Here is a 15,440-nt window from a genome sequence, read left to right on the forward strand (position 1 = left end):
ATAATAATTAGGATTACCTACAAGTTATCAAACATCACCAGTTTCATTATGCAGACGAGTACCACAAGTAACACGTATAAAAGGATGCACACGTTGTAGGTCACGGGGTAGCGCCTGACAAAGCAGGGTATTCTCTTGTTTTTTGAAAAGATCGGGTGGCTGTGGTGAGCAAAGCGAACGAACACCATGCGGAAACCCTGGACTGTCAGCTGTACGAGGAGCCCTGTAGAGTACCAACCAGCTCGACAGAGACACCCGGAAGGCACGAAAGTCAATTTGAAAGGGCAGCATGAATCGCTTTAAGACCTCCAAATTCAAAAACACCACTCCAAAAATTGCAAAGAAAGATGTGAGTAGCCCGCGAGCTTCTGGGTATATTTTTCCTGGTAACACTGGCATTGATTTTTGGCTGTGCTATTTAAGTGGTGTTTTGGGGAACGCCTGCCTTACTGCAAGGGATGTTGAACTTCCTGCATCTGAAAGGCTGAATAGCATTGAGAAAACTACACGAATACCTGAATCCACGTACACATCTGTGGGTCAAACTTAGAGACATGTGGTTGCATATCTGTCAGGGTACATCGGATGTTGCAGTGTCGCTGATGATAATATATCAGTCGTTTTCTCTTTGCTTCTAAATAATCATGTTGCATTGCAGTTTTTGATTGCACAGATTTACTGTCTTACGTGATAATACTATAATAAAGCCTCTCTATCAGTGCTAGCTGTCCTGTAGGCTGCAAGAGGCGGCTTGTCTGGACGGGATCCTGCATACAAATCTGCCTTTTTTTTGTCGTCTTCTGTCTGGACCCAATTGTTTTGAGTTGCAACGCCTGCAGATCGTCTTGCTGAGGTGTATTATGTAATCACGCACATTGCTCTTACTGAGGCGGTAAAATCCATGGTAGGAGCAGAGGATGGTGTCTTCACAGCATCAGAGACAAAAGATGGTGCTTTGTTGCTGTTAATGTTAAACTAGTCCTTTGCACATGGGCCAATTATCTGTGGCTGTGGCTATTCCGGTGCTGAAGTCATGTGACAGGAGCTGTCAAACAGAGAAAACAAGGGAAGGAGCAGAGAGAGAGAGAGAGAGAGAGTGTGTGTGTGTGTGTGTGTAGGGATTGATAGATTAGCATAAATTGGAAACTTTTTTTCTCAGATGATCTAGACCAGTTTGCAGAGCTTTTGCAATCATGGGCCTGTGGATGGATTCAGAAACCGTCAGTCTAAGCTTTTAAACCAGAGAAAAATACTGAAATGTAGAAAAAAAGCACATACCAGATCTTCCCCAGTTTGATCCAAAATGACTCGCAAAGCTGCAAAGAGGCTGCAATAAAATGTTTGCTGAATATTAGCCATACAGCAAAGGATGCTGCAGATGCAGCCAAAACATCTCTGGACACTGTAAAAGCTTAAGAAAGAGTGAAATAGTTCTATCTGTAAATATGCAGGTAGCCAGTGGCAGAATCATTAATAAATCAAACTTAAATTCAGTTTAGATTGTTTATTGGGATGTTTCTTCCAGCTGAAACTGCACCCACATAGTGTGGATGTAAGCATCTAACACAGCCAAGCTGATTCAACTGTTCAGAGACCTCTGTAGGCTTAATGTCTGTCAGTATTGCTCGCTAAAATTTATTTGAGGAGCAGCTGGGCAGTAGCCGTTGGAGCATCTTATATACACACGCTGCTCTCTTGTTGATCCTGCCTTGATAATGTTATAAATGAGGTTTTGAGAGATCTGTGCTGGAGCCCTTCAACTTCCTCAACATTCATTCTGAGACATTTGTATGTATGTGCTCTCAGCAAGATCCTTCCTGTTTTTGCCTTCCTTTTACTCTAGCTGTGACGGCAACTTGGGTCTGTGTGTTCGTTTGTGTCATGAAACAGATGCACTCTGTTTTTCCGTTGGATTCTTCAGTGTTGCTAGTTGATGTGCTCTGGTGTGGACATGCCAAGTGAACATTTAGGACTCTAGTTATTTGTCAAGTTCCAATTTACTGCGATCTGATAAAATAGTTTGGCATGAATGAGACCTATTTTCTTCTCTCCTACATTGTTTGGTCCCAGTTCTTTCTGAGTGCAATCATACCTCTGGTTTATCCCCTTTCTTGTGCTTCAAATCCAGGGATGGATCAACAATGTCCGTGCAGGATCCATCTCCTGCCAGGGGAACCACATCAAAGCAAACTCCAAGCTGGTGGCCTTTAATATTGAGCAGGCTGGTAAGGCTATAAAAGGTCAATATTTTTTTCAGTGTAGACAAAAGGATCCCTTGTCTATATTTTATTCTTGTGTTTCAACAAATGTCCACATTTAATATGTTCAGAATATTGAGATGACTGAATCAGAAATTAATCTGCTAAAAATCACAAAGTTTTTCTAGGAAGATAAACAAAGCATTTTATTTACTGAAGCTCTGTTGACATCAGTTTGTTTTTTTTATGTACATGTTGGGACTATCAGGACTCAGGAAGCATTACATATGATGGATGATGTAGTTTCATTTCTGTGTCTACAGGTGGAGGTATGCTGGGCCTGTCTTCAGTCAAACCTGGTTCAGATGGTCAATGGGCAGTCACCCAGATTTCCTGCCATTCTGGTAGTTTTTCTTTTTCTTTCTTCAAGTATTTTCTCTCAGACCTCTGCTATCTTTCTCACATTCACTTCTTTCTGCACAAATTCCTGCCCTCAATGACATAAGGACAAATCCATGAAATGTGCAAATATGTATATATAATGAAATTAAACTAGATGACTGTAACCCAGATGTGATTTTTATTAGTTTTCCTTTCTCTGTGCCAGATCTAGTCACTGATATGGACTTTTCTCCTTTTGATGAAAGTCTCCTGGCAACGTGCTCTGGAGATGAAACGGTGAGCTCTTCAGTGTCCTGTTTATTTCTGTCTTTCATTCTGTCCTTTTCCCTTTTTTTGTATTGCTCTTCCTTTAACTTGTTGTAGTATATTTACTCTGAAGTCCATTTTCCATCCTCTCAGCCTTTGTTGTTCCTGGCAGGGCTTTAAAATGTGATACGAACCTCCTCCGTTTTTGTTATTCAGACCTTTTGAAGTCTCCGACCTCTCAGCAAATTATCCTCAGCCGCATATGCCCTGGCTTACTAGAATCTGCTGAGTGTGTGTCTGCAACTTCAGACTCATTGGGTTACCGCAGATATCTGTGTAACCTCGCACAGCTTTGCTGCACACAGACCTACACCACACACAATGGACTGGTCTGCAGTTAGCAGCATCTGCAGTGGGCTTCCATTGCTCTTATCTTTTGCCAGCAGGACATAAACTTTCATCAGCTTGTTAGTACTGATCAAGTTAAATTAGGGTGAAATATGGCTTGGGAAATGTATTTTTATTGACTTAAACCCATTATCATACAGTTTGATGTAGACCCCTTTGCACTTAGCCACAAAGATGATACTATCTAACTTATTTAGGGAAGTTATATATATTTCTCCTCTCTGCATGTTCAGGTGAAGCTGTGGCGTTTGTGTGATCCAGAGCAGGAGCAGCCCAGTACACCAGAGCTGACCCTCCGTCCAGGTCAGGGCAGACTGGAGCTGGTCCACTTCCACCCCACCTCCTCTGGCTTGCTGGCTGTTAGCACCACAAACTCTCCTCTGATTTGGGACACCAATCGTCAGGATGGACCACTAGCAGGTATCTACAGCCAGGAACATGGGCTGCACATTTCACACATTTGATTTTATGCACAGTTCAAATTAGAGCACACACCACAGAAAATTGCTTTGTCAAAGTGTTTGTCGTACATCCTGTACTGTCTTTTGCATTTAACATTTCACTCTCTGTCACTTAGTCTTCAGGTTTTGTTGTTGTCTAGTTTGACTCTATGTGTAACATATATTTGGAGTGGGATGAAGTGGTTGGTTTCCTTTTTATTTTTATTGGGGACTGTCTGACTGACACTGCCTACGTTTTACAGCCCTGTGGCTCTGTCTAAGTGCTGGAGCAGCACAGGTAATGTTTTGATTTGAAGTCCTGGTCCTAGTCTCACTGGACTGACCTTAAGATATAGTCACTATCCTCTGGCCTCACCCCCCCCACCCCCCCACACACACACCAAAACATCCCATTACAGCTGGCCTGGCTGCTGCTGCTCACCCCCACACTGTCTTTCATCACCCTCAGTTTGCATTCATATGTGGTTAGAGAATGATTAAAACTATATTTGCATCAGAGTATGTTTGGGTTCTTATTTTTTTCTTTGTGTGTAGCTATCTTAACAAGTGCACCTCTCATCTCTTTTCATCTGTTTGGTGTTGTGGTGAAACTGGTCACTTCATACGAGCTGTGCTATGCTCACTTCTGGCACTGCAGTATAATACCTGTCATCCTTCTAATTTCTGTCATATTCCCAAACTGTAAGAACATATGCATTATTTTGTGGAAATCATTCCTTTGGTGTGGTATTGAGCATTTTCTCAATTCTGAGTGATGATTTAATGGTATCGTTTCTCCCCTGTATTTTTTTTTTGCAGTGACAGTTTTGTCTGTGTGTGTTTTTGTGTTGTGCTGTCATTTTATGTTCATTATTTATTTGTGACTTATTACCATGTTTTTTTTTTTCTTAGCTTTTTTTTAACCATTTCCCCCTTTTCTCCCTGTCTGACATAAACCTTGTGTCTTCTTTCCTTTTCTTACCTCGTTTAATAATGACATGTGTGTCTGCAGTTCTGGAGCAGCACAGTGATCAGCTGCAGAGTATGAGCTGGAAACGGGACGGCTCCCTGCTGGCTTCATCTTGCAAGGTGAGAACAACTGGCACTTGCGGTAGTTGCAGTGTGTGACCACTAGATGCTGCTAGCGGTTCACAGTCAGTGCAGCAGGTCTCACACTGGAGACTGTTGCTCCTAATTTTTTTATATGGGGTTTATCTAATCAAAATGTCAGCAGGGGAGATGCTCGTAAAATGGTTGGGATCAATATGGTAATAGTGATGACAAAGCAGTTAAAGAAACCTTAGACACAGTTAGTACAGGGCCTGTAGAGATTTTCCTCCTGAGAGTGGACACTGCTAATTTGCAGGCATTAATAAAGTTACAAGCCTGTGTGTAAAAGACATATAATTTTTATCTATTTATATTGTCCCAGGAACAATTGTAGAGCTTGTAGGGTGTACACTTAGAGTATGTTGTTAATATTTTGTGTAAGAGGAGGAAGACGGTAAGGATTTATAAGCAAGGGGAAAAGAAAATTGTTTCATAAAAAATATTTGTAAGTATAAAGAGTTACAGGAGTCAATCAGTCCTCATACAGTGCACTACAGTGATTTTCTTTGTGTATTCGTCTTGTTTTTGAAAGCATTCACGGACTGATTGATGTGAAAATGAGACAGAGGCCTCTTGTGTATATTGCATGATGCTTTAAGTCGTACTCAAGGCCAAATGAACTTTGACTCAGAAATCTACCACATGTGAGTGCTTAACAGGTATGATTGTCAGCCCAGTCCCTCTTGTTTGTCTTTGCACTGACAAATAACAAATTACTATACGCTTCACAGGCTGTGGCCAAATCATGAAATTTATCTTGACAGGATAATCATACTCACCAGAGCTACTATCATCCGCAATACGACCTGAAAGAACATGGCACCTGAAACTGAAGAGTGGGGGGTGGGGAATATGAGCCAAGATCAGAGCTGGGGGCCTCCAAGGCTTTTGCCCTGTTGTGCTCTGGTGTCATTTAACCTAAAAGGCCCCTTTCAATCTCTCCAATCCAGCTTATTAAAGCAAATAGAACCTACCAACATGTGGGTCCAATCCCCACACCCCCTACTGGGTAAACATTGGGGCACAGAGCTGGGCGGGGGAAAGATGAAGGGGAGACCACCACCCCAAATCATGATAGGCCTCGTTTGGACATAGAGAGATGTATATTTATGACACTTAAATGGAGAAAGGCGCTATTCAGTTTAGGAAAGATAAATCCACAGGTAGAACGAGCAGAGACGGAGGAAACCCTGTGTTTATTCAAATGATGGACAGGAAAGGGTGGTATGCTGTTTAGAATGAAGGTGTAGCTGGATTTATTTTTCATGGTCCACCTTGAATTTTAATAGTCACATTTCAACTGAACTGCATATCATATTTTTGAGGGTACAAAGAGTGAAATACAATCATTTATGAAATATCCTGAAGTCTCAAACTCACGGTCACAGCAGGCTTTAACTGTGGAAACTGTGGGAGACTGGGAATGGCAGTCTGGCAGCACTGTTTATTTGATGAGTGAAGAGAGCACCTCTTATTGAAGATTCCCACTAACTGTGTGTGTTTGCGTACATGTGAAAGTTGTGTGCAGCAGACTAAGTGAAAACTCATTAACAGCAGCTTGAAAATGAGGCTCCGTCACTTTGATTAAACAGCTGTTGTTTTAGCACAGACACACATGCACACACGGCTGCCATCCTGGCCATCCATCTGTGCTTTTATGACTTGAGCTGGTGTGTGTGTGTGTGTTCGATTTATTGTCATAGGATTTAGATAGTGTATTTGCTTATTTCAGTGTGTCTATGTGTGTGTGGTGGGTTTCTGGAACCCATTTGTACCTGAGTGACCCCTCATCTGTGTGTTTGCACAGCCAGATAGTTTCCTCCATAATATGTGTGAACTTAGTTTGGAAAATGTCTGTGCATGTGCTTGTAAGTGCCATGTGCTGTACACTTGGAGAATGCTTATAGGTCAGAGGAGGTATTTGACAGAACCTGGAATATTTGCAGCAGGTGGGCTTCTCTCCATAGGTCTAGTGGTGGAAAAGCCTGTTTGTGTATGTTTGTGCTTTGGTGTGTTGTTCTTATACTGCTCTCTGAGACTCTGGCTTAGGCCTGAAGACATAGCCTTGAGGCATCATATTCATGGGTGGGCCACCCACACATACACAGATATACATGCTGAGATATACAGAGAAAAATTAAGAAAATACAATGGTTGCTATTCTGGATAATAAACAGCAAATAAATCCCCTCTTTGATTGTCGAGGGATGAAGAGAAGCGAAAGCTCACAATGATCATCTACTTCAGTGCTGGAACTAGTCTGAGAGGATCAAATACTGTTTTATGCTCCGTGTGTGCATGTGTGTGTGCACACTTGACTGTATCTCTGTCAACCTCCTGATTCCCTTTGACATGTATATGTTTGTGAAGTGGTTGCATGGTTTAGTCAAAGCCCCTCAACTTATTAACTCTTTTCAGCCCCCTATGTCAGACTGGGGCCATAATCACAGTCACAGTGGTATTGAGTGACATAGCTGCAGACACGTTTGTCCCGTCACAGCCTGATCCCATTAGGCCCCATTTCCTCGCAATCACGAAGGAGCCTTTCTGATTGGCTGCTGTGATTGGTGCTGAATTTGGTTTTCAGATGGTTGGGGTGAATGCACATGAGGCCGTGGAGAGGTCACTGGTTTGCAGCTGCGAACGATGGGTCAGTGATATCCTACTGATAAAGGAGAAAACTTAGCAGGGGGTGCTTTATTAATGGTTTCATTATTTAGCTTACATATTTCAGTACTTGGTTACAGCTGATTCCTTTACTCTTTCCTTTAAACTTTAAATGTTGCCATCACACATGCTTCTCCACCTCCTTTGCACATCATATTCATAACAAAGGAAAAATTCACAATCAAACACAGACTTGCTTCACAACCCTCACATGTTATTGTTACTTAACTGCACACAGTGCCAACAGACCTGATCTAAAACAAAACTCCAGCTAAGCTCAGCCAGTCTTAAGCTGATTTATAACTTTATATCATGTAAGATATTATAAATCATTTCCAGCTTTCTTCTCTCTCTTTGGCTGTGTAGGACAAGATGTTGCGTGTGTTTGACCCCAGAGCCCAGCTGACACCTGTTCAGGTAGGTCTTAGCATAAAGCGTTCACCACACTACCAACACATCTGTTATCTGCTATTAGAAAACAGGGAACTGTTTTTTTACCTTGGAAACACCTTTATTTAGTATAGACAGAATATAGGTATGAGTAAAAATAGGTCTGGTCCCTGTCTTCCCACTGCTATATACTCACTTTTGGCCACTCTGTGATTCATCTACTATTGATTTATGGTTTTTCTTTACAAGCTACAGTCCCTGCTCTCTTCTTCCCACGGGTAACCATCCTACATTAAACTAGTGTGACCATGACCCTCTCCACTCATACCACTCCTTTTTCTCTTATTGGACATTTCTCACCAATGACAACAAGGTCAAACCTGAGCCAGTAGGCAGCGATGAGGAAGTGGTGTGGTAGAGCATATGTTTGTTGATGGAAGATGAAGGTGAGTAAGGGGGATGGGGGCAGTGATCAATGCAGAGCAAATATTCTCATACATTTCAGTGGTGGACCTCCCAGAGAGTTTTTATTACTGAGATGCTCCGTGTGCCTCAGACTGTGGGTTCTCACGTATTGTAAATATGAGGAATCCTACAAAAACACTACATGCTGTAGCAGATTAGACCACAGAAATACATGGAAGGGATTTTATCGCCCTTTTCTGTGTAGACCTTTGGCTCTGTGTATTTACCACATACTCTATATGTTGTTTTGTATGCATTTTGAAACTTTTGACATCCCTGTAAAGGCATACTGTTTCAGAGATGTGTGATGTCACTCCAACAGTCAGGGAGACAGCAGTGAAAAAGGTACAAGTGGGTTATTTTCTCTGTAGCTGAATTTCAGCTGTATGCTTTTACAATACAGGGTATGAGTAGTCTGTGTTTGTCTAAAAGTAACATGAACTGAGTCAGCTGGCTCCTCTCCAGAATTTGAACCTGGATGTTTACATCAGGTCTATCGTTGTTGAAGTCTTTGACACATTGCTTTTCAGCAGTCTGTTTGAAATTTTTCATCGCAAGATCCCTCTATATCTCTTTCTGACCAAATAGGCAATGTGGACATGACTCATCTCTTTTCAACAGGACTCCAGATTGTTGTAAATGCTATTCCAGGTCCTTGGTCATGCCATACACTCTATTTAACAAATGACAAAATAATTCAAATAAAATTGCAATTTAAATCACTTTCTGCAGCCAAAGGGTCTCATTGGTTTATATTGAATCATTATTGGGTTGTCTGTATATCTGAAATGGCGTCTGCAGTAAGAGCTCTGTGGTTACTAGTCAGGGGGTGTGCTGCTGGGACATTCCAGAGAAGTCTTTTTGACTTCATTAGATAGTTGACAGTTGTGAACATCAGGCCATATGTGGAAGAAAGGGGGGAAAAATAGATGTGACAAAAACCTTATGGACAAGTTGAAGCCAAGAATATGTTATAAGTTTTAGCTGTTTGGTGTATGCTTAAGTACTGTGGTGAATAGGTCCTGGGCCACTTAAATTTAGCAAGTAGCCACAATCAAAGTCAATCCAAACAAACTTGTTGTACTGTTTGTTTAGTTTTCATGCTCACCCACTTTACTTTCTCTTTCTCTTTTTCTGTCATTTTCAATCTTAGTGTCAAGGCAAAACCCACAAGAATACTAATAGTGTTTTTCCACTATGGGAATTTAACAAGCCATAACCTGGAGCTTACCATACCCATAATGTGGCTGAACTAGTAGAGCTGATGTGGTCGGTTCTGCTTTGCTTGAAAACTGTATTTTAACCCTGTGTCAACTACTGTTTAGACGAGGGCTGGGCAGTGCCCCTCACGCACAGACTGCTGAGCAGAAAATACAATCTTTCAGTAACAGAGACTGTATGAGTAGTTTATCAAACAGCTGTTGAATAAGCAGAATGCAAATTTGCAGAAGTATATCTGCAATTTTCCTCATGGTCAGCTTCCTGGAGTCCTGTTTTACCTCAAAACCAGTATGACTATAGGTTATGTTTACATACATTTATCATGCCAATGCTGGAGATTTGATGATGCTGATGTTTAATGAATCAGAGATGTCTGTCCTACAAGCACCCACCACCTCCTGACGGTGAGATTCAGTCCATGTCAGTCAGTACTACTGAAAAGACAGATCCCAGGACAAAGTGTTCAAGGTCTATTATGGGTTGGTAAGTTCCTACAGTGGAAAAGACCCCTGCTAGCTGGTGTGCAACATAATTGTAAGTTTAAAAATGCTTAGCAGTGTATAAAGGTTGCTTCAGACTGTTCAGCCACAAGACACTGAGTGTTCATTGAGTCTACTATTGTCCCTCAGTTCATATCAATGTTTTCCCGTTAATCCCCCTGGTCTCATTGCCACAGAAAGGAGGAGAAAAGCCTGAGTCTGTGTCATAAAACATAATGCGATGTTTCACATCATATTACTGACATGTCACAAAATAGCTTGTTCGTGCCCAGTGCAAGGGTAGTTTCCATTCTTTCTCCAGTTTGCATTTTGATCGGTTTGTTGTTGTTGTATTTGTGATGTGATGGCAGTGAAAAGACAATGTGGCCACAGAGTAAACAAAAAGTGGCTGAGAAGTGTCCAAACTATTTGAATTTGTAACCTCATTAACCTCTGTTTGGCTTCTCACATGAGAACCAGTCAGTTGTCCTCATCAAGGGAAGCCACAACTGCTGTCTGAAAAGATTTCTGGGGATGGATATCTCACGAATGCTGTAGGGCATAACAGTGTAGATTTCTCTTGTTTTAGGTGGAAAAAGTTCCCTGTAGTTTACAAAGTGAAATGTAGGCTGTACATCTAAAAAAACAAATGATCTGCAACCAAGGGCATAGATTGAGTATCACATGTGCTTTTGGATGTAATGTCTCCTTGCATTTAATTATTTCCATCAAATGGTTATAATCAGTTCATTTTCTACTACTGTTGTCTAACAATCCAAAGGGTTTTTAAGGACAAAGGCACACCTCCCATTTGTTAATCACTGGCAGAGGTAGAGTTGGTTGTCAGTAATAGTTTGTAAGACATGCTGTCTGACCCCGACAGACATCAAAAGTGGTTATGCCTAATGCTGGAAAATAGAGTATAAAGTCAACTTGCATAGAGAGAGATGAGATTTCATTCCATTTGAAAACAAGGATAACAGTGTCTATTTTCTGAAGGTTTCTTGAGACAGACACTTATAGCGTTGCAGTTTTACTTGTACATATAAGAAGTGTCATAAATAGTTGTGTAAAAAAAGAGCTACAGAGAAAGTTCCTTGGCTCTTGCCCTATAATCCTGGTTCATATGTGCCAAAATTAGTTGTCTAATTAATAGTTTTGTTGAGGCTCATTCATTCGTAAAGCCTGGAAATCCAATGTACTGTCATCACATTCTAGTTATCATGTATTTGCCTGTTTTAGAGTGGCTGCCTGTTGATAAACTTGAACATATTTTGCTAATGCTATATGGGAAGGTAGGGGTGTAGCTACATGCCCTTCACCCCATCCCATGAGCTGGGACACAGCTCAAGTGTCCATTGGTGTCCTGATTCCAGTCATGGCAGCACATTCAAGTGAGGCTGGCTCATCCCTGTGGCCAGCACTGAAATGGATTCTCCCCTAGCCAGGTGGGGTAAATATAGGCCCTAATTACAGCCCTGCTCTTGCTGTATTTATGGGAAATAAGACTGTGCAGGGTAATTAAGGTCTTGGACAGGAGAAGCAGTATATACTGCATCTGTAATCACTGGAAGTGTGTATGTATGTGCATGAGCCAGACAGTTGTATTTAGGTAATTGGCACAATTGGGGAGAGTGTTTATCCGTACATGTGGCATCTTTTCGCTCCCCATCCCATCACTGAAGGCAGATTGTGTTTCAGATTTGAATTTGAATAGTTATTTCTGTTTTACCTGACTTCTTTCTCCAGTCTGACCTTTAAAAAGGCATTTGAATTAATATGTTTCATATATCTTCCAACTTATCTCTTTCCTAAAAGTCACCAATAGATTTCAAATATTAAATCAACCATCAGCTGATATAAATACATGCCACTTTTTTTACTTAAAGCTTAGTAAGAAAGTATAGTTTAGTAAAAACACTTGTTAAAGGTTGCTTCAATGAGTGCAACTTTGGTTAACTTAGTGTTATTACGCTGTCCTTTTAGTGTGACAGGGCTTTTCATATAATTAAAATAGACCCAAACAAGTAAAAACTTAAATATTTTAGCACATAAAAGTTGTAGGCAGTGTAAGGGTAACAAGCGGTGAATCATCCAGAGACATTATACTGAATATAGGATTAAAATTTTTTACTCCCTCTGCTATTCTGTGGTTTTGCCTCCCTGCCATAACATCCCTATACTGGCCTCTTGATTTCAGATGAGTTTCTTTAAAATCTTTGTGTTGTTATGCCTCCACCCTGCTTTCCTGCACTGAGCTACACGATTCACACCCAGCACAGAAGGAGAGCAGGCACATTTAGCGGCCTGGTCCCTGTGGAGCGAGGTGTTCTGTGGATGTAAAAACACATGTGTTTCTGGGCACTTGAGTCTACTGTCCTCTCTCCTCCTGACTTATTGTATCTTTTGATCCATCTGTGTATTTGCTGAGTGTGTGGTTTTGTATGTGAGTGTGTCTCCGTGTATGCCATGTGTGCTTCAAATTACAGTGCTGAAAATACCCCTCATAGTTTTGGGCCAGTGCTGGACGTAGAGCTGTCGATCTGTGGTTGCTGGAAAAGGAGGGAGAGAGGAAAAAGGAATAGTTTGCTGGACTTGGGGGCCAGATTCCTCTTTTCCAGCTCAAGCTTCTGCTGCTTCGGGTGAAATTAGAGAGGACCACGGGCTGAAATGGGTTTGGACTTGAGGAGGGAACGCTGGGCAGGGCCAAGAAAAAGCACAGCGGTTTCACTGCTATAGGTGCCTGAGAGCAGCCACTCATACCATCATTTATATCCTGCTGTAAATTACACAGCCTTTCTGGTAGGTGTGTGTGTGCATGTGTGTTTTGGATTTGTCATTACAAGCTTAATAAACCACATTTATTAATGTGTGTTATCTGTGGGTCTTTTCATTTTTATAATTAGAAGTGTGTGTGTGTGTGTGTGTGTGTGTGTGTGTGTGTATGTTTGGGAAAGGGGGGTAGAGGGGGTGGGGAGTGTTTGTGTATCTATGCTCTGATTTGTCAGATTTCTCATTAAGGGTAGAATAAACTACCAGCAGCAAGGTGAGCTAAGTATGTGGACTCTGGCAGGCAACACAATGAAGCTCTTTGACTGGTGCAGAAGAGTTCAGGTTGTATCACAGATACTGTATAAACCCAGGGGAAGAGCCATGAAGGAGAAACATTCAGAGGGGTGGTGTGGACTGGAAGAGCTTAATCTTGATGTTTATTACTCTATATTCTGTTGCTTAGATTTTGACACTCAGTCCCTTGTGTTCTCTTGTGTGACGCCCTGTGCAAGAAAATGAGAGGGGGCTTTTCAACCATGTCACAAGATTCTTGTCCAACATATTTTTATTTGCATTTTATTTGCATTTTTATTAATTATCATCTATAACTGTTTTTTACTGGAAATTACACTCACTGCCAAACTGTTAATATTATGTTTATTGTTTCATCGTAGTATTAAGGTTAGTATTGAACCTTCAATATCATACTTTCAGACATATCCTTAATAAAACTGCTGTATTTCATAACTATATTCAAATATTGCTTGGGCTCTGATTGAAGCCATGAACTTTAAACCCCAGGTTGTGAAAATCATGCTGACAGACAAATCTATTCTTCAAGGTTGGAAAGGGTATCACAAACAATGTATGTCAGATGTTGATACACATGGAAATTCTTTTCTCGCACTCCAATATATGCAGTATTTTGTTGCACCAAAAAAGAATTCATTCTCACAGAATGTCTGTGCTTGCCAGAGAATGCCATATTTTTGATACGTCCCGTACAATGAAACTTGTTTAGTGTTTGGAGAATGTCTAATACTAACACCGCAGGGATACAGAGTCAACATTGTGAAATGTGAAATACAATGTCTATGAAGAGCAGGAGCTTAATCCAAGAACATGTGGCAGGATTACTCAACACTAAGCTCAAAAATCACAAGATACACAAACTGTATAATTTTACCCAAACCAAGCCAAAAGGTTTGGGTTTTGAAAGCTCTTCTGTGTCACCATTATGCCAATAGGCACTCCCACTTTGGCTGATTCCTGTTTGTCTATCATGGCTATTAAAACACATATTTTTTACTGCAAAGTGTGTGTTGATCATCACTTTCTCTTTCCACATGTAAACATGTCATAGCAGAACTATTCCTCTGTATACACAGCAGCATTCCCTTCATAACAGTTTCACCTCCCCAGTGAGTGTGTGATGGCATAAAGCTTACAATTTAGCACAACAGTGCAGGATAACATATAAAACACATTTTGCAAATATTGGCAGTGATAAATGGGAGGCATGGTTTGTTTTTTATTTTCCACATAGCAACATGGTGATACATTCACATTCTCCACTGCCTGTAGGAGTCTCAGGTGGTGATACAGAAAAGAGACCTATGCCAATGAAATAAGTTGTTGTTGCACTGGGGTCAAGCTGCCAATTAGTAGTCTGACCCCATGTAACCAGTGTGACCTTTGACCTCCTCCAGGTTGATCGAAATGTACATTTACTGTATGTTGTCAGAGCTTGCCTTCATATTTTAGCCTTCTCCATTCAGCATCAAAATGCATTTAGGTGTACTGTGTGTTAGCATAGCTAATTTTTGCAACTCTTTCTTCTTTGTGCAGGCATAATTGCACATATGTCTCTCAAATGTCTCATTCTGTCTCTCCCTGCCCTCTCTCATTCTACTGTCTTTACTCTTGTGGTTTGTCTCTGTCTCTCTATACTCACCATCATTTCCAGTTTCCCCCATGCACAATGCTTTGTGCGTCTATCTTTCTCCATTGGACCCTGCTGGGATCAGGGCCTGGTTAACTCAGCCCAGATGTTGTGCCCCCTCCTTTTCTGTCTCCATCTCCCAGCTCCCTGTGTTACTGGCTGCCCTTCTGCCAGTGTTAGTTAAAGTCTAGGGGGAATCTGGCAAAGCTGAAATGAGTCTTTCTTAATGAGAGCACAGGATTTTTGCTGTCTTTGACAATTCATCAAGGCAGTGGCAGAAAATCTGGATATTCCATTCGCTTAAATAGACCTAGTCTGTCTCAGTTATGATTGAGCCATCAGTGCTTAATTTTTATGACTTAATTTCTCTGCCTGCTTATTTTCTTTGTAAATAAAGAGTACACCTTTCTTGAATTTGGTTTTATGTCATGTTTGATTAACACCTTTGTGTGCCTGGGTATAAACTGAAAGGATAATGAATTTGGTCCTTCTGGGTGCTGGACAAGGAGCTGAGGGGGTCAGAAAATCTAGGGATTTGGATTTTCAGATTTAGATTTGAGGTCTGGACAGGCTTGAGCTGCTTCACCTAATGAACTATGTTTGTGTGTGAGTGTTTGTGGGTGTGTCTGCACTGTAGGTGGAGCTGAAGTATTTTTCAGAGGAAAGGGGTAAGAGTGGGTGCCAGCTGGCAGCAGCAGAG

The 15,440-nt window shown here is 41.2% G+C and overlaps 1 protein-coding gene across 1 annotated transcript in view; it reads left to right on the plus strand.

Annotated features, from left to right (window-relative positions):
- Positions 1-183: 183 nt before the first annotated feature.
- Positions 184-15,440, plus strand: part of coro7 (coronin 7) — a 91,265-nt gene continuing 76,008 nt past the window's right edge. The window contains exons 1-7 of the mRNA XM_026325873.2: positions 184-349; positions 2,129-2,225; positions 2,522-2,602; positions 2,806-2,876; positions 3,488-3,674; positions 4,707-4,783; positions 7,838-7,888. Coding sequence (XP_026181658.1) covers positions 290-349; positions 2,129-2,225; positions 2,522-2,602; positions 2,806-2,876; positions 3,488-3,674; positions 4,707-4,783; positions 7,838-7,888 — 624 coding nt within the window. The 5' untranslated portion in view covers positions 184-289. The remainder of the gene's footprint in view (positions 350-2,128; positions 2,226-2,521; positions 2,603-2,805; positions 2,877-3,487; positions 3,675-4,706; positions 4,784-7,837; positions 7,889-15,440) is intronic.

Source organism: Mastacembelus armatus, chromosome 8 (assembly GCF_900324485.2).
Source record: "Mastacembelus armatus chromosome 8, fMasArm1.2, whole genome shotgun sequence".
NCBI lineage: Eukaryota > Metazoa > Chordata > Actinopteri > Synbranchiformes > Mastacembelidae > Mastacembelus > Mastacembelus armatus.